The following is a 25450-nucleotide window of genomic DNA, read 5'->3' as shown; positions in this document are numbered from 1 at the left end:
CACTATAGCACTGACATCTGCGGGATTCTAGAACTTTAAACGCGTTTTTCTCAAAACTACTTTTTCAAAGTCCGTGTTCACTGTCATTTCAAAACTACTTTACCGATTCAATTCAAACTTGGTGCACTTTTTATTCATATAAAATACCTCTCTCCAAAGTTTAGTTTAACTTTTTTTTACATTAAGAGTGTTTTCCACCTCCAAAATAGTGGAATTTTTCGTGGAAAATAGCAGATTACACTTTAGATGATCACCAAAATTTTTCAAATGCAATAAAAAATAATCAGAGAACCTTGTGGGGAGCATTTGATGATACTTTGATTAAATTTAAATGGTTTTTGATTTTAGATAATTTCCGACCGAGATACAGTGAACACCGCGAATTGTTTTTTTTTCCAAGACGTTCTCGGACAATTTCTGTCACCGGCTTGTTTTAAAATATTTTCAAATGAAAAAATTACAGAATATTGCCAAAAGTATACTTAATAATGTACAAAAAGTTTAAATACATTTGCTCAATCCATACTCTTAAAAAAATCGCAAAAACAGTGTTTTTTTACGCTGAAACCTTTACCCCCCGCCCCTTCTAAGGGAATAATTTGAATTAGTTTTAAATATATTGATGAATTTTAGAAGCCTTTAAGAGAATACGGACTTTAAAAAAAAAATTTAATTTTTGAAACTTTATAATTTATTGTTTAATTTTTCCAAGCATAAAATATTCATGCATATCTTTTGAGATGACTAATTATTCGTAAAATTTTGTATAATCATGTAAAATAAAAAAAAATAATGTAGAAATGTTTTAGCTTCCCTGTCGAGATACTTGAATTCTTGAAAAATCTTTTCAAATTTTCTCGAGAAACCTAGGAAAATTACATTTATATAAACCCTAATGAGAATAAATAAAGAAAGTTAAAAAAATGTTCTTGACTGAAAAAACGCAACTGTTCGTTTTGAAAATTAAAAAGTTGTTTGGCTTAAAATTTAACTATTTTGTTGATACTTTATCTGATATGATGAATTCAAATCTTTTTTATATAAAATCAAAACATTTTTTAGTTTTAATTTAACTATTATAGTTTTTGTTAAGATATCATTTTTGGTTAAAAATTTAACTAATTACATAAAAAAACTGGCTTGGATGACAATTCATCATTTTAGTTCAAAATTTATGTCTATAGTTAAAAAATGTAAATATTTTGTTGATTTTGTATTAATGTAACGGTTTTTAGTTAAAAATAAAGAACTTTTTGTATTTAAATATCAAATATAGCATTTGTTGTTGAAAATTTATCTTTATTGGTTGAAAATTCATGTATCAGGTTTAAAAATAACCTCTTTTTTAAAGAATTATATTTTTGGATTAAAAAATTAATCTGTTTTGTACCCAATCCATCTCTTTTAGTAAATATTTAATATTTTTTTTGTTTAAAAATGCAATTAGTTGAAAATAAGTCTTTTTCGTTTGAGGATTCATCTATTTTGTTGCCAAATTTGTCATTTCTGGACGATTTAAACGGTTTTTGATTTTAACCCGTTAACGCCGAGAATGCCCCTTTGGGTAACACCATTCTTTCTGCAATTATAACTCATGCAATTCAAGGTATAAAAATTTGAGAGACAAGTATTTTTGAATCTTAAGATCTCTTCTTTCCGACGATGGACAGGAAAGTGTGATAAAATGTTGGTAATTATTAAAAAATATCGTTTAAACAAAACAAAAACACGATTTTTTCTAATTGTTTTTTTTTTTAAATCGAGTTTTCCAAATGGTTCTCAGTGTGCAATCTGCTTGGAACCTCAATAACCGGTTAAATAGATGCCTAAGTTTTCAGAATACATGGTTTCGAGATAAATTGTTTTTTCTTAGTGTGTTCAAAATAGCTCGTTAATGGCAACATTTTTGCGAAAACATTCATGAATTTTTTTCTCAAAAAGCATAATCTATCCGAAAAAGTTCAAGAGAAGAAAAACTTCTTAGAATCACTCAAAGAATACCTGAGAACTTTTCCAGAAAGTTTTAAATCATTTTTTTGATTTGGCAATTTGTCGAATTTTGAAAAATTAAAAAATTGCTCTAAAAATTCTAAAAAAATTCAGGTGAATTTTTTGTTCGATTCTAACAACTTTTTATTCCTGATAACTTTTACTATAAGCTCATTGTTCTTAAGAAAAAAATTCTCAAAAGTCATCATTGAAAATTTACATTATCAAGAATGATGACCTTAGTGAATTTTTGTATTGGGAACCATGAGCTTATAGCAAAAATGATCAAGAATAAAAAAGTGTTAGAAATAAATAGATAATTCACCTGAATTTTTTTAGAATCTTTGGAGAAATTAAAAAAATTTTCAAAGTTTCACAAATTGCAAAATCAAAAAAATTATTTAAAACTTCCTGGACAAATTCTCACGTATTCTTTGAGTGATTCTAAGAACTTTCTCGAAAAGATCATACTTTTTGAGAAAAAAATTTATGAATGTCTTCGCAAAAATGTTGTCATTAACCTTGAATTGCATGAGTTATAATTGCAGAAAGAGTGGTGTACCCAAAGGGGCATTCTCGGCGTTAACGGGTTAAATAAAAATATTTTTGGATTTAAATAGTAACTTTAACATTGTTCGAGAAAAATTGATCTTTTTTGTTAGAAAATGTCACTATCGGTTCGATTATCTTGAATACCTTATGTGTTATTAAAATTTTAAATAGACACATCTATTTATATTTTCTTTTGCATTAAGTTAGAAAGAACAATTTATAGCCTAATTTCAATGTCATTGCCTCAAAAATTGATGTTTTCAATACAAAATCATTAGATTACAATGAATATTTATATATTTTTAACAACTTTCAGTTATGTTGGCGTACATTACCTAAAATTTAGATTTAAAAAAAAATCATACAAGATTTAACCCCAAACATATTTTTTAATCAAATAAAAATTACGCCACTAAACAATTTTGAATCATGATAGTGTTTTACATCAGAAATTAAAATATTTCTTAAAAAATTATTGAATTTCAAAAAAATATCACAATTTTTGAAATTATAAGCTATATTGTCGTGCTACATAAGAAGTTGGGATTTTTAGACAAAAATTATATTTCAAAAATTGGTATTTTTAACCCAAAAATCACTATGTATAATATGAAGAAGAGTTTGAATATTTATTAGAATTTTTGAATTATATTAGTTTATTTAACCGAATATTGATATTGATAATTTAAAAAATTAGATTCTAATGAAAATTCACCCTTTTTTACTATTTTATTTTACATTAGCGTTTAACATAAAGAAGTTCGAATTTGAAAACAAAAATGATAATAGATTAAACAATATTTGCCATTCCTCTTACATTTCCAGGTCACATTAACGCTTTTCATGGGAAATAAGGTTTTTTGTACAAAAAATTATTTGTTTTAAAAGGTTCATTTCTGAAAAATGTTAGGTTAGGTAATATTGTTTTACACCAAAAGTTTGTATTTTAATATAAAAGTCAGTCTAATTTAAACAAGATTTGGAATCTTTGATCTATGTTCTATTATATTGGAGTTTTCGGCTAAATTTGGCATTTTTATTCAGAAAAATCAAATTTCAAAGAAGATTACAAATATTTAATAATTTTAGGTTATGTTGTCGTTTTACACCATAAACTGGCATTTCAGAAAATAATTCAGTATAGTTTGAACAGGATTTAGGGTCTTTTAATCATGTTGGATTATGTTAGTGTTTTTTATGGAAATTGGTATTTAAAAAAATTTCTATTTCACTGCAGATTCACAGCTCTTCACTATTTTGGTTATGTTAGCGTTTTTAACTAAAAATTGATATTTCAAAGCAAAAATCATTACCTAATATGGGCAAGATTTTATATCTTTTAACAATTTTGGATTATGTAAGGGGTTTTCGCCCAAGATAAATAATTTCAATTTTGAGAAGTTTTATTTTAACGGAGATTCAGAACTTTGAACCATTTTAGGTTATTTAACGTGCTACACTGAAAATCGGCCAGAGAATTAGTTTTCAAAGAATATTTGTATTTTTTATACAATTTAGTGTATGGTAATGTTTTTTTACGAGAAACTGATATTATCATTGGCCTTGGAATATAAAATTTACAACTTTGATCAATTTTAATCTGAAGTTAAGTTATTAATTTTCATCAACCATAAGAAATATTGTTCTTGATTTTTCTTTCTGTCATTTTAATTAACAAATACTTATGAGCTACATAAATTTTGTATCGGTAATAATTTTATTTTTAGATTCTTGTTTAGGAATGTATTAAATTTGTTAAAAAAATTATTATAAATATATTAGGAAGTTTTTTCGAAAATTAATCCGTTGGCTTTGCGCAATATCGTACCTATCTAAAAGAAGTGGCAAGAATTCAGGAATGGAAATTTCACACTGCTCCTACTGCTAGAATCATTTTTAAGTGCAGAATCTCTAGCCACCAGAATCTAACCAGAATTCTGTTTACTCTAGCCAGAAAAAATAGTAAGGGCATATTTAACCAGAATTCTGTTTAATTTAACCAGACATTTTTTTGAGTGCATATGCACTTTATAATTTTCTGCTATACATGAGAGCTTTAAGGCGTAACACCAATCTAGGGACAGAAAAAAGCCTAATTCTGACGATTTATTTTGAAAGTATGAAAAAAGTAATAGGATTTATTTTTAGAGGATTCTTTTAACACACATTAAAGTATGAATTTTTATTTAATTTTCTTTTTGACACAAAATGGCGGCGACAGAGCCCGTTTCGAAAATCGTCTTTTTTTTTAAAAGGCCTTTACGGTAGAACGGTTTTCGCGTAAAGTATAAGACCTGTTCCTCCCAGTTTGAAAAAACTTGTTTCGAAAAAGAAGCGTTTAAAGGTTAACGCGTGCTTAAAGTCTTGAAATTTTTGTTGAACTCTAATCCACGATACTTGCACAATATATAGGCCCAGATGAATATTTTTTTTATAATTCTAAAGTATTGTTTAACCAACAAAAAAATTGATTTTCCCAAAATCCTAGAGTGGTGTTTCACTTCAAGGCATGTGACATAGTCAAATACCTATATAGCGATCTCACTTTATCAGTTCACTGAATTTTAAGAACTTTTTTGTAAATAAAATATCGAGCTGATACTTTGAAAAATGTAACAGAGTACAATCAAGTACTTTAAGGTACTTCATTTGCGTAGAAACACAACTCAAAAATATTTTCGAACGTTTATATTAATTATATTTCAACTAAATCTCATCCGGTAAACAAGAAAGGGCTCGGATTTGTAGGACGAGCCAGGTGTTAGAGCCTCGTCTAGTGGCCCCCAGAGTTCGCATTTTCGTACCCATCGCGAACACCATTACCAGATGATGCCGGTGGAATTAATAGCATAGTCCGAGTCCTATGATGTGTTCCGGATGAGATTTAGTTAAAAAAATTTTTTTACATCTTTTATTTTTAAATTACATACCTTAACGTCGTTTATTGTCAGGTCATGTTTTTTTCAAAGTTTGAGGCTGATATTTCATGTATAAAAATAGTTTGAACGTTTAAAAGATGTCGAGGTTCAGAAAAAAGATGTGAAGAAGACTCCCAGTTTTAATTTGTTCAGAAATAATATTTAGTGACGTTCCTTCCTTAATGAATTACAATACCGTACTTTATTGTACTCTAATACATTTTCCGAAGTTTCAAGTCAATACTATAATTACAAAAAAGTTCTTAGGTTAAAAAAAAATAGTGAGTTGATAAAGTGAGATCAGTAATATAGGTATTTGACTGTGTCAAATGTCCTTAAGGGTTAAATATTGACAATGCTACCAAAAATAAATTCAAGTAACAAAAGTTATTTTCTAAGTAGGTACTTTGCCTGTTTCACTAAATTGGCACATTCTTCGCTATTTCCTTAAAAAGAGTTTTATGAAGCTCCTGGCAAGTTTTCCACACCTGGCAAGTGTTCCACACCTGAGAGTGGATTATTTTCTAGGGCTTAAATTCAATTTAATGGCGTGTAGGAAAGATTGTTCTCGGACGCGTTCGAAACAACCTCGTGTTTTTCGAAATTAAGCAGCATCCCGTCGTGGCATTGCCAAGGGCAAAACAGTACGTACTCGAGTGCGCTCTATATAACAGATATGCTTGGCAATAAAATCCAGCAATATGCACGTCCCTCGATGCTGGACGATCATTTTCGCGTTGTGATATATACCACCACGGTTTACTACCGTGGTAGCAATATTATAGCTTATAAATTCCTACGAGCCCTCAGTACTCTGCTCTGCAGGATATAAATGGGGCACTTAAGTGGGATGTCGTTCGCACGTAATGACACCTTCAAAGCTTACCTACCCGAACAGAGGATGCCTATCAAACGTGTTACTTACGATGCGACATGGTATTTCTCACAGAAAATGTTTATAGCTTAGACCTGGAGTATGTTACACGAAATTTCAGGTGCTCCTGGTTCTTGAAATAAAATCCGTTGTGCAACATAGGTGAAATGTTGGCTAGCCCTAGAGTTCATCTGGGGAGAGTTGTGTCACGTGACCCTTTCCACTAGCCCACCCAAACCGGAATCGTAAATACGTACCCGAGCAGACATTTTGGTGTGGCGCCGGTCGGGCCCCGATCGGGAAAAATGTGGGCCCGATAGGGTAATCTGTCTAGCACCAGACCTAAATAAAACGCCATACACGACCGGGCCCAGATCTGGACATGCAAAATATGGACCCGATCTGGCCCAGATGTGGCCCCTTTAATTTTTCATTTCTATAAATAGTAAAATTTTAAAAGTTTTTATATTAATATTTTTTCAACTTTGCATTTTACAAAACTTCAATTTTTAAATATTCTACATTATACATTATTATAAATTATATCTCATTTTCAATACACTGCATTACATTATCTTTATTTATTGCTTGAATTTATCGATAAGAGTGAGAGATTTAAAAAGTGAGGTTATGTTCGATAAATTATAAAAAACATTTAATTTATAATGTTACTAATCCGGAAATCCCTACATTTGGTATAAGGTGATATATATTTTCAGAATATCAGCAACAAAATAGAAAATTCTAAAAAGCTGGAAAAAAATTTTTTATTCACGTAAATAGTAAATGCGCTCAAAATGACAACGATTTCTCGAATACATTGCTAGAAATCTTCAGAAGCTAAAAATGAATTGTGATGTTGATTCTAGCGAATTAAAGCTTACCTTTGCTTTTAGTGTGGATATAAGAAAACCCCCCAAAAATTCTGTGATTCCGAACTCGTAATCTACTATTTGCTTTTGGCATTTAAAGTTATATGAAAGAAAAACAATATCACGACAATAACAGAAAACTTGACATAATCTTGTGTAACCTAACCCGACCTGACGTGGTTCCGACGCGAACCACATCATCTGCCAGCTTGGGGCCACATGTGGAAAATCCGATCGGGCGCGAAACATTTGGATGATTCTTAAGGGCATGCGATACACTCAAATACCTATAAATAAAAAAGTTCTTAGGTTCAAAAATTTCAAGGTTATGTCAAAAACTGGTTCCAGTTAATTTCTTTCGAAATAATTTTTAGTGTAATTCCTACTTAAATAAAGTACATGAACGTACTGTATGGCCTTCTGATACATTTTCCAAAGTTTCAGCCTGATATTTTATTTAATAAAAAAGTACTTAAGTTCAAAATGAATATTCAATGAACTGAACAAGTGAGGCCGGTAATATATGTATTTGAGTGGATTACACGCCCATAAGAAGAGGTTATATGTCATTATATATTTTCCTGTAATATTTGTTGAGAAAATCATCTTTCTTGATGAAAAAACAGTGGTGTCGTTTTCCATCCTTTAATGTCATAATAATTCTTCCTAATATTTTTACTTAAGACAATTCTCAAAATAGTTTAAAAGAGTTTAAAACAGTTTAAAACAGTTTCAAAAGCTTTAGCAATCACCGATAGAGAGTATTAATCGAGATGATTGGATACTTCACTCGAAATCAGCTTTTTGTGAGGTACGATTGGAATTTTCAATAAATAATATAATAAAAGTCGGAAATGTACCTTATATTTTATGATTGCAGGTACATTTTGACTGTAACATGTGGGAAATTTTAAATAATAATAGAAGATAATTATAAATTTTTCCCTGTGTGTTGGATTGTTGTAATTTTTCCTCACGGGAATTTGAAAATTTTTTGGTATAAGATTGAATTTAGCCAATTAATTAATGATTATTTTTTAAATTTCATGTCATCAAGAAAATTAATTTTTATTCTGCAATAATTTTCAATAATCAAATCTAATTTTTTATTATTATGCTATTCCACTTACTGTCAATTAAATGTTACATCATTTATCCAATAGCCTTAAATAATTGTATGTATGACTAATAAAATTCCTTGACTTAAAAAAAAAATTTTTGTTGGCTATGTTTGTTTTTCACTTACCACGTTTTTTGGTGGGATAGCAGTTAAATTTATATTAAATTTCTGTACAATTACTGCGATTTATTTGATTAATTTACGAATTCTCAAAAATTACGTATATGAATGAAGACTCCCCCCCCCCCTCTGTCGTACCAAATACAAAAAAACTTCGTAATCACTCCCTTTGCCTTGAGCTGTTTCTTATCTTGTAAACTATAGTTTACTCGGAAAATCAAATTTGCAGACCCCTCGTTGGACACTTAGTTTGTTTATAGTTAATTATAAAGTTTTAAATCTGAGAATATAGGAAATTGCAGGGTCCTCTTTTGTGACTAATTTGACGCTTCTATCCCACATGATTTCATGTAAGATAAAGTTTGTGGGCCCGTTATGGGTTATCCAGCCCAAATACTGCAGTCTCAGACTCGAAAATCATCGATTGGGATCTCTCCTGGCGCCTGAGATCGTTTTCACACGACGACTTTACCAAAGAACCAGAAATCGAACGTCTGCTCCATATAAGTTCCGACATAAATCAATCACAATTAATTAAATCTATCATTCAATATTCAAATTGAATAGGAGACTGAGAAACGGTAACCACTTTTGAGAAAGGAAACCAAATCCAGGGCTTTAAATGGTAATGGGTACAATGATTGGCCACTTGAAAATGATCACATATGAAGAAATATTGATAATTACAACTTAAAATTAATTAAACTTAGTTTATACTTTAGCAACTAACACGAGAATTCGAGATTGATACCAAAAATCGATATCTCCTCCCTCACATAACTCCCTTCCTCATCGAATGAATCACGCCTATCCCGAAAGGGAAATGGCCTAATGGTATAATAATAAAAAAAATAAAGCAAATGGCCAATAATTGGTGGGAAGGGGGAAAAATATTACCCCACTACCATGTATCAGTTTTATTTTTTATTTTAAAAAAATATTGTTAGAAAGCATATTTTTTATAATCCTTTTCGAAATTAAAATTACATTAAATTCATTCATATTATTTAAAATTCATTATATTCAGCAATAAAAAAATTCTTTAATAATGAAGTATGAATATATTTGCTCCATATACGTTCATCATAAAGCCAAGTTAGGACTCGGGGTAAGTACTACACCGCGTGGTAAAAAAATTACTTTTTTTGGGTTAAAAATAACTTAATGCCGATAAATATTGAGCAATTCGGATGCAAAAAGTTTTAAAAAAGAGCTGATAACATTTAAAGGAGAATTGTCGAGCCTATAATTTTGAATAAATTTTATAAACAAATTTAATTAAAAAATACATCATTCAGAAATTTATCGACAGAAAAAGTCATGTTTTTCCATTTAAATTTGTGTAATGACAAATATAATGATAATTTTTGAGAAATTCTTAATTTCTTGATAAATGAGTTTTTGAAGAAATGTGTTATTCGCACATTAGTCGACTGAAAAATTTGCTTTTTTGAATGTCAGTCCTATTAATTTTGAACTTCATTATAATTTCAGTAACATTCATAATTAGTTGATCAATTTTATGATGTTACTATTTTGTTGTTGTCTGAATAATGAATTTTTAAATTAAATTTGTTTTAAAAATCATAAAATTTATCGACTAATTATGAATGTTGCTGAAATGTTACGTTTTTGAAATTCATGGTTTTGGCAAAAAAATCAAACATTTGCGTAAAAATTGAATTATTTTTATGAAAATGCCACTATTTGTTGAAAATCCACTTTTTTGTTAAAAAATCATGATTTTGGACTGAAAATTCAACTGTTTGGTGGTTAATTCATAATCTTGGGTTAATAAATCGAAAATTTTGTTAAAAAATGTGTGCTTTGTAAAAAATTCGATTTTTTTGTTAAAAATTTAAGCATTTGGATTAAAAATTAATCATTTTATGAAAAGTGCAACTTTTTGTTTGTTAATTCATCTGTTTAGTTGCGGATTCAAATATATATTTTTTAATTTGTCAATGTACAATTTTTGGTGTAAAATTGAACTGTTTGGTAAAGAATTCGTCTTTCAGACATGAAAATTTAACAGTCTAGTAAAAAATTAAACTATTTGGTAAAACATTAATTCTGTTGTTGCTAAAAATTCATATTTTTGGTGGAAAGCTTAACTACATAGATAAAAATTCCAATAATTTTCTAACTATTTTATAGAAAATTCACTTTTTTGTTGAAAAATCATATTTGCGGGTAAAAATGCAACTGTTTTGTAAGTGATTCGTCTTTCTTGGTTAGTGTTTAACAATTTTTTCAAAATGGACGAGTTTTTTTTGGAAACAAGTTGTTTTCGTCAGAAATTTAATCTTCTGAGTTTCAAATGTATCCTTTCTGGTTGAAAATGCAACTATTTTGGTTGTTTATTAATGTGTTTTTGTTGTGGATTTAAACTTTTCTGGTTTTCCCGTATAATTTTACTGGTCTTTTAATACAGAATTCATATTTTATGATAGAACAGTCGTATTTCTCGGTTAAAAATAAACTCTGTTTTTGAAAATGCAACCGTTTTTAGTAGAATGTTAATCATTGAAAATGCATCTTTATAGGTTGACTTGCAACTTTTCTAATCTTTCATGATTTTCGGTACAAAATTCGAATGTTTTGTTAATAATTTGAATTTTTTGATCGAAAATAATCTGTATTGTGTAGTAGAAACATTATCTTGTTTGGTTAAAAAATCCCCTTTTTTTGATAAAAATTAATTTCTTTGGTAAAAATTAAAAGTTTTTCGAATAAATTTGTCCTTTTTGGGTAAATTCATCTCCCATGGTAGAAAATCATGCTTGTTAGAAAACTAAACTATTTTCTTGAAAATGCAATATGTTTCAAATCAAAATATTTGGAATCTAAAGTGTTTTATATTGGATTCAATATGATATTTAAATTAATTTTATCTATATGAACACAGTAAATGATTATAATTAAAATGATTTATTTATATTTTTTAGATCCGTTTATTAAAGTTTTAGATGAATTTTTTTATTCGGGTAAAACATAATAATAAAACGGAACATTATTAGACTTATTAACAGTTCTAGAAATAAAAGTATAAATATTCCGCCTGGTTCTATTGTAAGTAAGGCGTAAATGTTGTCAAATAGATTTTGATGGAAAATGACTAATGAATTTCTGATGTTTGTTGAGGTGACATAGTCTATTTACAAATTTCATATCACTGCCTTCTTATCATTTCAATAAACTTGCAAATGTTACATAATCACTTTATTCTCAAAAACTTTTTTATTTCCAATGTCTCTCATCTCTGGAACTTTTTTTAAATAATATATGCAGCCCTAAATAAATGTATAGATTTTAACCAATCAGTTGGAAGTTTTTCACTATTAAATTAATAATCTTTCTAATGTTTCTCATCTCTGTAACTTTTCTTAAATAATATATTTTTTAAATTTTACTAGTAAATTAAGTATTGATAATTACCCCTTCTTTAGAAAAAAACTCGTTTTATTTTCCAAAATTTTGTTATGAATTTGACGAAAAATCTTATACGATTCGAGAAAGATATGATATACAGAAGTTTGCTGATTATAACTAGGAAATTCCAGAAAATCAAATATATGAATAAAGAAATTTTTTCCACCTACTTAACATCTTTAAAATTAGCAGATAATTTTTTTCATTGGTAAACTATGACTTTAAAAAACATTTAAAAAATACATTTTTAAAGTATTTTCAGATGAAAAAAGCATCAACGCAGAATTAAATTAGATTAATGGAATTTAATTATAATTTTCCAAAAGTCCACATTCACCTTGTTTTTTAGACATATTTGTCAAACAAATGTATTACATTATTTTATTTTTGTATCAAAATTTCAAAACGGCTCATTTTTGCTAGTTCTATTACGAATTCGAGGTTTTCTCTGATCTTTAATAGCGACTGAAAATACTTTTTTTTGTTCAAAATAAAATTATTTAGCTGAAAGTAAAACTACTTTGTTAAACATTAATTTTACTGGTTGATGATTCATCATTTTAGTGAAAAAATAATTTTTTTATTTGCTTACTATGTTTACATTTTTTGTTTTAATTATATTTTTAATGGAACATTCAACTATTTACTGTTTGGTTAAACATTCATCTTCTTCAGTAGAAAACTCAACTATTTGGTTGAAAATTGAAACTTGTCTTTTTTGGTCAACAATTTTAGTCAAATTTTTTTCAAAAATTCACCCTTTAGACTTGAAGTCTTGAAAACTCAACAATTTTTTTGAAAGTGTGTTTCCTTCTTGACTACAAAAGTTTTTCAGTTTGAAAATTCAACTCTTTTGTTGAAAATTCGTATTTTTTGGTTTGATTTAACAGTTATTTTTAAGGAAAATTAACATATTTTTTGTATCAATATCAACTGTTTTATTTTTTGTTAAAAATTCATTTACAAAAATCAAAGTTTCATCAGTTTTGTTGAAAATTTTTTGTTCTCGCGTCTGAAAATGAATTATTTTAAGTAAAAATTGAAGCTTCTCAAATTAGCCAATCGCAATTGAAGAGAAGCGACAACAATGTGTTTGTAATCTTCGTGTGAAACCTATTTTTTAGAGAAAAAATGGGACAAAATCTCACTAATTTTTATTTAAGAAGAATATATCAAAATAAGAGTTTTCAAAGATATAAATAATGTATGAACTTGTAATTAAAAAATCCCCAAATTAAGTTTTAACATCACAGCACTGTGTATCTTTCTGTAAAAATGTAGCACTCAAAATTATCTTTACATACGAAAGTACACGAGTTATGTATTAACTTTTTACTCTGAATTTTATTTTCTAGAACATTTTAAATTTCAGAAAAGGCTATTTTTTAACCATTTTTAGTTGAAAAAATTATCTTATCTAACTATCAATCAACATTATTGACAAACGCATTATCGTCACATGCAATGTTTCTTCAAGAGAATTGTATACGAGTAATGTAAACTGTTTCCCTTCTCATAATGTTTTCTCAGATTTTCTATAAAAAGCTTTCTATGTAAAAAAAATGTAGGCAAAAAAACATTATTCGACAATTTTAAGTTGAAGAATGCTAATAATTCAGGAAGATATGATAAAAATAAGAATTCTCATTTATATTTTTCTCTTCTGTATTCTGCAGAGGTGCAAAATTCTACATGCAGTACGTATGAAGCCAGGAATTAGCAGCATGTGTTTAACTCCTGACTGTAAAAATGCTGGTATGTATAATTCTTTGCACATTATTTTCAATACATAAATTTTTTATATTTCTGCCAAAAATTCAACGACTTTTTTTACACGTGCATTGAAATATTGGATTTTGAAAATGACTTTTTAAACATTCTTTAAATGTTTAAATTTAAAAAAAAAATTGAAATATTCATGGTACAACGTAAGAAAAAAGGATATAGTATAGACTATATTTTAAAATTTATAAACATTTTTTTGAGTCAGGGTACACAAATAATGATTTTGAGGTTTTAAGTGAGGGTTCACTTTGACTTTTCCGCCATACTTATACATTTTTCTTATAATCTGAAATGAACCGGAAGTAGGTGCCTTTTATGTCCAAATTAATTATTTAATACAGGTGATAATAGGTATTTTCATTTATAATATTATTAAACTGCGCATGTTTTCGCGAAATAGACGGTCTCTTAGATAATAACGCTTCAGCTTTATGTACTCTTTTTATTTCATTGTTCATTCATTAAAATATTTATAAATGTGATTTCTGTTAATAACTCTAATACATTCTGCAAATAATAATTTTCTAAGGCTCTTTCACAGATAACCTAATTTTTTGAAACTTCATCTTGTTCTTTGCAAACAGGCTTTATGAGAAAGTATGAGGATGTGAAAAAATGAAAGCTGGGTTTTTTGAATAAAGAATCTTATTTTTGAAGTTAAGCTTTATCTGAAAAAATATCTACTCTTTTCGATCCACAGAAAATCTAACCACAGGACTTCCGATTGCCGACCGGGTACTTTTCCGTTAAGTTATTAGAGAGATCGAAAGAAGAATCTTTTTTGAGAAACAAACTCAATCCTTAACAAAGATTTACGCATATAATACGAGTCAATTTAAAGAAATCTGTATTATCATCGAAGATAGTTATCAACAATCAGTGCAGATATATTTTTTAAAAAACTTGAAAATAGATAGTATTTTTGATCAGAATTTTTTCAACAGAACAGTGACCCATTAAGTAAATATTTGTTTCGAAAGTTACGCAATGCAATTATTAATACAACTATAAAATTGTTGTATTTAGGATATTTCAGAAAATATTCACACGATTCAGCTTCAAAATAATCCGGGTTACCTTTCCAATGCTACAAAAATACTTCTCAAGCACCAAAAACTACCCCTAACACTTTTAACGAAAGTATTCCAAGGTTTATCCAAGTAAAAAAATCGAAATTTTAAAAATTAAAAATATTCACACAAGTAACCTTCACAAAACTTCAGTTTATTATGGCGACCTCATAACAGGCCTACAAGGTTTTCAGAAAATATTGCCAAATGTTATAAATTTTACAGGCTTTATTAATATTTTAGTGGATTTTAAAGAATTTATTCGAAGGAAGTGAGGTATTTCGTAGGATTTTCAAATGAGTTTTTGGAATTCTTATCAATTTATCGTGACTTCTTTCAAATACTTCAGAATTTTTTTAATTCACTTGAATTCTTCTCAATCTACTTAATCCAATAGGTTTTTTTGATTTCTCAAACGTTTGTATTTAATTGATCCTAAGAATCAATTCATAAAATTATCAAATGATTTATAATAGTTTAAGGTATATTTTTTAAATTCCTTAGCATTTCCAATAGATTTAAAAAATGTCAAGGGATTTCGAACGCTTTAAAAGGATTTTGAATATTTTAGGCTATTTCAATTGATTACAAAGGAACGTTTGATTTATTCCGATAATTTAATGGGATTTAAAATATTTGAGAGCAATGTGAAAGATTCTCAGACGTCCCTAGGGCTTAAAAAGTTTCAAGGATTTTCAAAATATATCAAAGGATTTGAAATATTTTAGGAAATTTTTAATTTATTTAAATAGTTTGAAGGGATTTCAAGGACTTTGAAATACTTTAGGGTATTTTTAAAACTTGCAATTCATTTGGAATTAGCCTTGAATTTTTATTTATTTATGCTGAATTCTTTTAAATGCTTTCCAGTTTTTCTAAATACACTCAATTTAATAGATTTTCACAAAGTTTTAGCTTAGTTCATCTTGAGGTATTTAAAACTCACCTTAAATGTTTAGGCATTTCATTCAATTCTCTTGAATTTGTTTAAAATGAGCCCCATATTACTTTTTTTAGCCGTTTTAAAATTATGATATTTCTTTTAAACACACTTTTTTTTAACATTGAATTTCTCGGAATATATGCATTGTAGAACAAAACTCCGAAGAGAAAAAAGGGTTGATTTAAATGTATAATAAGTTTGTGTGAATCAAAATTAGTGCTGGGAAAACTTGTATTTAATTTTCCATCATTTTTTGTAATTAATATTTTTTAACTTTTACATATAAAAGAATGTAGTTAACAGATTTATAACTATATTGCTTTATGTATGAAAGTTAGAAAATGCGAATTAAAAAAAAAAGATGAAAAATTAAATTTTCAGCGTTAAAAAAGTGTATTTTTTCATAAAAGATGTCATAACTTTAAAACAGTTCAAAAAACAAATGTCACAATGGGCTGATTTTAAATAAAATACAAATACGATTCTATGTATCTTATTTTGTTTATTTTTTTTAATCTACAAGTTCTTTAAAAAAATAGACACGTTTTTTTGGGACCAAAAAATGGAAAGAAACAATGATCGTTTTTACTATAAAAAACCCAATATTTAATTTTTTGACCAAGCTAACTTCAAAACAAGGTTGGATTTTTTTAAATATCCGAATTTTAATAAAAAAACTTTTAATGAAAAGAAACTAAATATATAACACTAAAAAATAAAAATCTTATATGTGAATAATGCAAAAACGTAAATATGTAGTAAATAAACGAATCCTCACTTTGCTGTATTTTTTCTGATTAAGTTTGTACCCCTTCGACAACTTAGTATCCTCAGCAGTGTTTTATAATTCTTTACCTAATTTCCACATTAATTTTTAACTAATTTAAGCCACAGTCATCTCATTTTGGAGAAATCCGATTTTTTGATTATTCAAGATAAAGAGTTCTTTAAATCCACCAATGTTAACTGTGATTATCTTGCAAAGCCATATTTTGTGGTTTTGAGTTCACGATTGCTATTATATTTTTACTGCGCAGCTTCTAAGATATTGCAGTATATGGACCCAAAGGTAGCACCGTGTGATGACTTTTACAAATTTGCCTGTGGTAATTTCATAAAAAGCACTGTAATTCCGAAAGATGACACACGTGTCCAAATAGATGATTCAATCGACGACAAAGTTATGCAGCAACTAAAAATTATCATTGAAGAGCCAATAAAATCTAATGAACCAAGATGGGCCAAAACTACGAAAAGTCTTTACAACGCTTGCATGAACACAAGTAAGCGTATTTTAAAATCTGAGCTTCACTACAACACACCTTTTTCATAGAAAAATAACTAATTCTCTTTTTTTCTATAGATGCGATTGAAAAAAATAGTTTCCATAAAATATTAGCTTATTTTAACAAACTAGGCGGATGGCCTGTCCTGGAAGACTCTTGGAAAGAAAAAGACTTCGATTGGAAACAGGCAACTTATGATATGAAGAAATGGGGATTTGAGACGGATTTTTTCTTCACTTGCTATGTTGATACGGGTGATGAAGTTAACTGGAAGTCTATGATACTTGTGTGTAATTACTTGCAAAGAAAAAAACGGCCTGGGATAAACAAAAATATTTTCATTAAAAAATGACTTTTTTTAGATCGACCAAACATACCTTGCTATTGGCTGCGAATATTTTATAAAAGGCTTCACCGACAAGAAAGTTCAAGCCTACTACGATCTTATGGTCGAAGTTGCTGTTATTTTTGGTGCAAAGAGAACCAGAGCTGAAAAGGAATTAAAGGAATCCCTCGAATTCGAAATGAAACTCGGTGTTGTAAGTATGCAATTATGATAAACCTACGAAAAACGGTGGTTTACAAATTGCTCTTGAGAAAAACTGTCACCTAATAGATTCGTAGAAAACTTTTGAAGTTTTTCCAGGGTGGCCGTTTTAATGGAAGAAAAAAATTTCCGATAATTTCCCGTTCTTTTCCAGGTTCGTAAAAATTTTCGCGTTTAATTAAATTGAAAAATTCAAAATCAAAGGCTAACTATTTTTCCATTTGAATTCATAAAGGATAAAGTGAAAATTAAAGAACTCTAGGTAAGACTCTTAAATTTTGAACTTTAAAATTAAAGTTGAAAGTTTTTCTGACTCAAAAATGTTTTATTCAATTGCTTATAACTGAACCTACAAAACAGAAAGTAATAACACTTAATAACGTACAATTTTTAAATTTCAAAAATCGAATAAATTGTAAATTAGAAGGTGAATTTTTTTAATTTTACATAGTTTAGATTTTCTTAAAAATCTTCAAAATTTTATTTCAAAATTTTTTATAATTAAAACTAATTAAATCATTAAAAATCATTTTCAATTTTTTTAACAGTCTAATTCAATTTTAAACAAAATATTTGAACTATTTACCAAATAGTTGATTTTTCAGCTTACAAAGATGAATAACCTCAACGAAAAAGATAAATAGTAATAGCATTTTCAATAAAAAAAGATAACTTTTGAAGCATCAGTGGATAATTAAAATTTCAGTAAATAATTGTTATAATTTCTTGTTACTTTAGAAACATTATTAAAAGTTTTTCATAATTTCTAAATATCTTTTATAATGGTTCAATGTTCAAATAATCTATCAAAACAAAAAATCATTTTGAATTTTCCTAGGAATCTTACAAAAAATTTGTTTATTTTTTTGAAATCTTTTACAATAGTTAAAACGATTACAAATTTTTCCTGTGAAATATGCAAAAATATACATTCTCTTTTAAATGAAGCCATGGTTTGTACCAGAATTTTGATATGAATAGCCGGATTTTGTCGAAACACACACTTTGATTAAATTATTGGAAATAATTTCAAATTTTTAATTCATTTTGAATCTTTTTAAAATCTCTGAATATCTCTCAAAATTACTCTTATTGTTCCACAAATGACAATTTGACTTACAAATTAATTATTATTAAATAAAAAAATTAAAATCGTAACGCTTGAAGTTTAAAAGTTCCTTGAAATTTTAACGACTCAAGAATTTCTCTTTCAAATAAGTCAGTTTCAAATTATTTACAATTTGTGTTCTTAGTTTCTCGGTCCAGCGACCACCCTGTTTTTTGAAAATATTTGACAGACTTAATGTGCATTGCAAATTATCTCATTGCTAGTACGTCCTATAATATAATTATTTCGATTATGTGTGAAAATCTTTTAGCATATTTTATAAGTTTTCTTCAACGTAAACGCCAGTTGGTCAATTTTATTTCGAAATAGGATAAAAATGATATGCAACGGTTTTATATAAATTTCGGATTTTTATTTCTTCAGTAAATTGCGTGAAATTTTCGACTTAACTGAAAATAAAAATGTTCTAAGACATAATATAAATCTGCAGGAACAAATTTTAGAATAAAAAAAATTAACTTCCCAAGTTGAATATTCGTCGTTTTGAGTACAAAATTAATTTTTTTAGCTGAAAGTTCAACTCTTTCTTTGCATAAAAATTAAATATCTATATTTCATAAGTCAAATATTATAATTTTGGTAAAAAATGTTATTATCTGTTTACAAAATTTAATTATATTGTTAGAAATTCTTCTTTTCGGCTTAAAAATGTAATTATATTATTATACAACGCACTTATCTAATTGAAAATGTACTTTTTCATTTAAAATTACTATTTTCTAATTTAAAGCTTAACCGTTTTTAAGAAAATTCGCCTTTTTGGCTTGAAAATTTAACAACTTTGGTTGAAATCTGCTTATCTCTCTTGACTGCGAAATATTTCTTGGTAGGAAATTTATTTAAGATTCATTTGTATGGTTCAGGATTTATCATCTTGGCTAAAAATTTATGTCTTTGATTGAAAATTAAAGTGTTTGTCGAAAATTCCTTTTTTATATTGAAAATAAAATATTAAAACTTAAAATTTAAATGCTGCAGTTAAAGATTTATCATTTTAGTTAGAATTTCATCCCGTTTGGTATAAATTTTACCTTTTCACTTAAAAATCCAACATATTTTGGTTTAAAGCTAATTATTTTCTGTGAAAATTAAAAAGTCTACAATTATATTTTTGATTGAGGGTTCATCTTCTCTGCTGAAAATTCATTTTATTATTTTGTTTTAAATTTATTTTCTGTTTGAAAATTCAAATGTTTGATGCAGTAATCGCCTTTTTGGCTTAAAATTCCAAATTTCCATTTAAATTTTTGCCTGGGTAAAAAATCTTACAGTGTGATTGAAAATTTGATTATTTTTTTGAAAAGACAGATATTTGGTTAAAAAATCAACTTTTTACTCAAAAATTTAATAAATTGGTTAAAACTTGTACTTTATTGTTAAGAAAATCATCTTTTTGGTTGAAAAAGAACTTACTTTTAAATTGCAAACTTAACTATTACATTTATAGTTGAATTTTTCTCTTTCTCAGTTAAAAATTATACTATTTTGTTAGCTTGTATCTTTTTTAATTAAAAAAAGATTTTGTTCAAAATTGGTATTTTTTTATTGCATTGAACTTGTTTTTTATTTAAAAAGAAATTTTTTGGTAAAATATCATAAAATACACTTTTCGTTGAGAATTTGTCTTTTCTATCTGAAAATTCAGGTATTTAGTTGGATATTCCGATATTTTGTTGAAGATTAAAATAGTTTGTTGAAAACTCATATTTTTTTATTCAATTAAAATGTTTTTCATTTTCATATGAAATATTTTTCTGTTGAAATATTGAGTATCACAGGCTTAGATTAGTATTGTTTCTTTTTGGTTTAAAAATTAAACTGGTTTGTAGAAAATTTGTTCTTTTGGCTTGAAAACTTAACATTTGTCTTAAAAACTTATAGCGTTGGTTTAAAAATTTAACTAATTTGTGGAACACTCGTCTGTTTTTTTTTGAAAATCGACCTTATTGGTTGCAGATTCAACTATTTTGTTAATCATTCGTCTTTTTAGTCAATTTAACTCGTATAAAATTGGATCTTTTTTTGTTTAAAATTTAAGAAGTCCAGTTTTGGTTTAACATTTTTTAAAAAATATTTGTTTAAAAACCGACATTTCATTTTAAAATGCACTACTTTTTGAGCAGCATATTAATCTTCTTTTTCTTTTGAATAATCATTTGTGTTGAGGATTCAATTATTTTGTTAAAAATTTGTGTTTTTTAATTTAATGCAACCAATTAAAAATTAATTTTTGGTTTCTTGAAAATTAATTTTTTAAATTGAGAATACAGCTGTTCCATTTTCGGTTAAAAACTCATATTTATTATTTGAAAATGGAACTATATTGTTAAAAATTGATCCCTTTAGATAGAAAAATGCATTATTGGTGTAAATTCACGTTTTTATCTTTGATATTACATCATTTTCTTTAAAATTTAATTTTCTTGTTAATAGTTCAACTATTTTTCTGAAGCCTTCTTTGTGGTCGAAAATTAAAATTTAAGAAATTTAAATAAGATTAAAATTGAATTTATAATCCTATTTAACGTCCTATAATCCAAAACGCCCAATAAAGAAAGATGAGAAGGAAACCAATCAAAATTGTCCTCCTTCTCTTTTTATTTCTTTTAAATTTTATATTTTAGTTATTATCAAATCACAATAAAATGACATTTGTAAAAAAAAAATCATTAACGTTTCGGCACTGTTACAACACCTTTATCAAGGCGCAATGAAATAAAATAAAAATGCGAGCATGCCGGAAAAGACCAAAACCACGATGCTCTCTGGATTCTTGGTTTTATTTCCAGAAATTTTGCACATAGACGTATTTATATCCAAAAATTAATTACGTGGTTTATGGATGAACCCCATTTAACTATGCCGATACACTTTTTTTTACCTTGTCAGATTTGAATTGCTAAAATCCGTTTATAAAAAAATTTTTTTAATCCAGATCTCCGGAACATATGACCCTCCGACGGAAAAACAAATGTCTGTGAAAGAACTATCAAAGAAATATCCAAGTATTCCCTGGAAGGAATATTTCAGCACATTGTTCCCGTCGGCCGCAATTGACGACTATGCATTAATACGCGTCATCATGCCCTCTTTCTTCGACAAATTCGAAACTCTAATGAAAAAAACACCAAAGAGGGTGTTAGCCAATTACCTTTTGTGGAGAGCAATTCTGGACAGTGGCAATTATTTAAATAGTAAAATATTTAACCTCACACATGAGTTCTATGGTGCTATTAGCGAAGCTAAATGGAGGACCTGTCTGCATTTTACAAATAAAAAACTAGGAACGAGTTTTGGTGCTTTATATGTCAGGAAATTCTTCAACAAAGAATCTAAGAAAAGTGCAGAAGAATTAGCAGCTAATATTGAACAACAGTTTAAGAAAATTCTAAAGGAGGTAAGATTTTCTAGCAACAATTTTTTATCTCTAGTTTTGGGAAGCGACGCACAGTGGGGTAAAAATTACTTTTTCGGTTCAAAATGACGTACATTCCACAAATATTAAAAGATTTGGACAATAACAATTTGGCAAGAAGCTTATAAGATTTCTAAGAAAGCTTTCGATTCTGATTTTTAAATTAAGCCGTCAATTGTTTTATAAATAAACAAATATCACGAGACAAATGACCATTTTTTACATTCTCATCACAGAAGGTATTAGATTTGTGTAAAATTGGACCGCCCCCCCCCCCCAATTTTTGTCAAATGTCCACGTTTTGAGATCCCCTGAATCCAAAAAATAGGTTTTTACGAGTGTGTCTGCCTGCCTGTGTGTCTGTCTGTAGGTCTGTATGTCTGTATGTCTGCTTGTCTGTCGGTGAACACGATAAATTTTGCAAAAATTAATCTATTAGATTGCCCTTTGGTACACTCGTTTTGTGCCCTAAACTAAAGGTCAAGTTCGTTAGCCAGCCATTTTGGATGAAAATTCAAAAAGTGGGCACATTTTGAATTTTTTTGAGACCACTTTTTTAAAAATTCAAGAGTTCTCTGTATGGCTATTCGTAGAATTTAAAAAACTTAACAATTTATCCTCATAACTTTTTTTGAAAAATCAAAAATGACTCGACTTAGAGCATTTTCAAAATCCAGAAAAACAAATTAAAATGAACAATTTAAGCCAAACAACGCATGATACAAAAAAAAGTCTAGAGAAGAAAAACGTTGCCTTTTGAAAGCCCTACATGATTATGACAACAACGTTTTCAATTTGGTCAAAAAGTTGAAAATCCAAAATTTGATCATACAAAAAATTTTTGAAACCATATTTTTTCAAGATGTAAAAATTCTATGCGCAGTTGATCATAGTACTTTAAAACTTAAACAATTTATCCTCCTGACTTTTTTTTATAAAAAGAAAATTATCAGAGATAGAGCATTTTCAAAATCCGTTAAAACAAACTAAAATTAACATTTTAAGCCAAACAACGCATGATATGAAAAAAAGTCAAAGCAAGAAAAACTTTGCTTTTTGAAAGCGCTACAAGATTATGATAACAACTTTTTTAATTTGGTCGAAAAGTAGAAAATTCCTAATTTGATCGTACCAAAAATGTTTGAAACCAAATTTTTTCATGATTTAAAAATTCTATGTACGGTTGTTCGTAGTACTCAGAAATTAATGAATCACTTTTCGATAGAACGAGTAGAATTTCTTTTAATCATAAAACATAAGATTGAAAATTAAAAAATTACCTTTTGGGAAAAAGCACAGAAAAGAAATGATCAACTGAAATGATACATGTTTCAGAGCAGCTTAGAATACAATTTAAAGCAAAATAAGGAACAAATACAAAAATAATCACGATAAAGACAATTTGCTTTTTATTTTTCAATTTTTTAATAAGTAATCCCTCGCAGAATTACATAAAAAATGTATTATAATTGATATAAAAGTTTTCTGTATAATATATAAAATTTGACAGGTTGGACAAAATCGAGTGCGAAGCACGAGATACGTGATGAGAATGTGTTCGTTAAGGCCAAAAGAGCTTTAACAAAAGAGAGTTCAATACCACAAATTTACAGTTGTCGGTCCATTCACCTTTGATTTTAAAAGGTCTGTACCCGAATGCGAAAGAAATGCAAAGACTAAGCGCGGAGTGCGATTGCCGTTAGTCGCGTGCCGCAGGTGCGCTCAAACTCTCGAGCGAAGCTTTTTTAACGAAAGAGAATTCACAATCACACAATTACAGTGGTGGATGTTTTGAGACTTAATTTTAAAAGTGTTTGGCCAAGAATGTGCGAAAATATAAGGACTGAGCGCGTAGCGCAAGGTAAATACATGATCGAGCGCGAAGCGCGAGATAAATAGAACATCGAGCGCGAAATGGGAGAGTCAACAGTCGCGCGCCCTAGGAGCGCTCAAATTTTTTATAGTAGCGAAGCGAGCAGCGCGCACAGCGCGAAATGAGAATGTGCCCGCGTAGCCGGCAGATTTTTCTATTTTACTTTCCCGGTGCTCATCAGTAACATGAAAATCGTTAAAATCGTATAAGTTTTATAGAGTAACAATAGTTTCAGATAATCCAATATCACATAATAAGTAAAACAAATTTTTATAAAAAAATTATTTATTTGAAGAATTTCTTTTACGATTTTCCATAACTTCCATTTTTTAAATTCATATTGCAAGAAATTGAAATAAAAACAATATAATGATAAAGAAATTTTTTCCTATGATTATTATTGTTAATATTATAAACAGATTTAATAAAAGAATGCATTAATCAGGTATTTGTCGAGAGAAACATTCGCTTTCCTCGATGTTATTATTTTTAATTAGAAACCTTATGATAGAAAACTTCGTTTCTATTATGACAACCTATTTAATTAATACCTTCCTGGTAATTTCAGAAAAAATAAATAATTTATTATTGAATTTAATGACTTTTAAACAATTTTAATATACAGAAGCATTATTGGGGTATCTGTCGAAAGAAAAATTCTTTTTTTTTCGATGTCAGTATTTTTTATTGCAACTACATGATAATTTCAGAAAACGTCATCATTAATTAATACATCTTTTATATTTTGAATCAAATTTAATAAACACATGCATTAGCCTAAAGCTGCAGCCTTCTTAAAAGAAGGAAGGTATTGAGAAACTTAAAGTGAAAGGACTGAGATTGAAAAAACAAACTGTTTCATCGACAAATGCCCAAATAATGTATATGATTATTAAATTTGTTTGAAACATCATAGAATTAATTGACTAAGTAAAAGTATTAATGCAATTATCATTAAATTCCAAATTAAAAGGACTGTCAAAGCAAAAAAAAAACATTTTGCCCCCGACAGATGCCCGGATTTTTTATATTCGTTTGTTATTTCATTCATTACTTCGGTTTGTTATATTTCTTTAAAAAATTCATAAAATTTATCAACTAATCATGAATGTTGCTGAATTTACTATAAAGATACAAATTAAAAAACCTGACATCAAAACAAAAACAAAATTTTTCCGTCCACAGATGCCCCAAAAATGCATTTGTTTATTCAAAATTAATTAAAAAATCATAAAATTGATCAATGAATTATGATTTTTTTCTGAAACTGTTATAAATTTCCGAATTAAAAAAGTGGTCATCGAGAAAAATGAAATTTTTCTTTTGACAAATGCCTTATCTACGCACATGTTTCTTAAATCTTTTTTCCTAATCATAAAACTCATCAACTAGTTATGAATGTTGCTGAAATTGTCATATGGTTACCAAATACCAGGTGTATACATATGAAACCGGTATTTTTTCAAGAAAAAAACACATTTATTTCAAGAGAATGATAACAAATATTTTATTCAAAGTATGCGCC

At 27.8% G+C, this 25450-nt stretch overlaps 1 protein-coding gene across 1 annotated transcript in view; it reads left to right on the top strand.

Annotated features, from left to right (window-relative positions):
• The first annotated feature begins 13580 nt into the window (after positions 1-13580).
• The window catches only part of LOC117169887 (neprilysin-2-like), a 32722-nt gene continuing 20852 nt past the window's right edge, over positions 13581-25450 (top strand). The window contains exons 1-5 of the mRNA XM_033356395.1: positions 13581-13632; positions 16713-16958; positions 17039-17247; positions 17324-17500; positions 21573-22034. Coding sequence (XP_033212286.1) covers positions 13581-13632; positions 16713-16958; positions 17039-17247; positions 17324-17500; positions 21573-22034 — 1146 coding nt within the window. The remainder of the gene's footprint in view (positions 13633-16712; positions 16959-17038; positions 17248-17323; positions 17501-21572; positions 22035-25450) is intronic.

Source organism: Belonocnema kinseyi, chromosome 3 (genome assembly GCF_010883055.1).
Source record: "Belonocnema kinseyi isolate 2016_QV_RU_SX_M_011 chromosome 3, B_treatae_v1, whole genome shotgun sequence".
In the NCBI taxonomy this organism is placed as follows: Eukaryota; Metazoa; Arthropoda; class Insecta; order Hymenoptera; family Cynipidae; genus Belonocnema; species Belonocnema kinseyi.
This window is presented reverse-complemented; position numbering and strand designations above follow the sequence as displayed.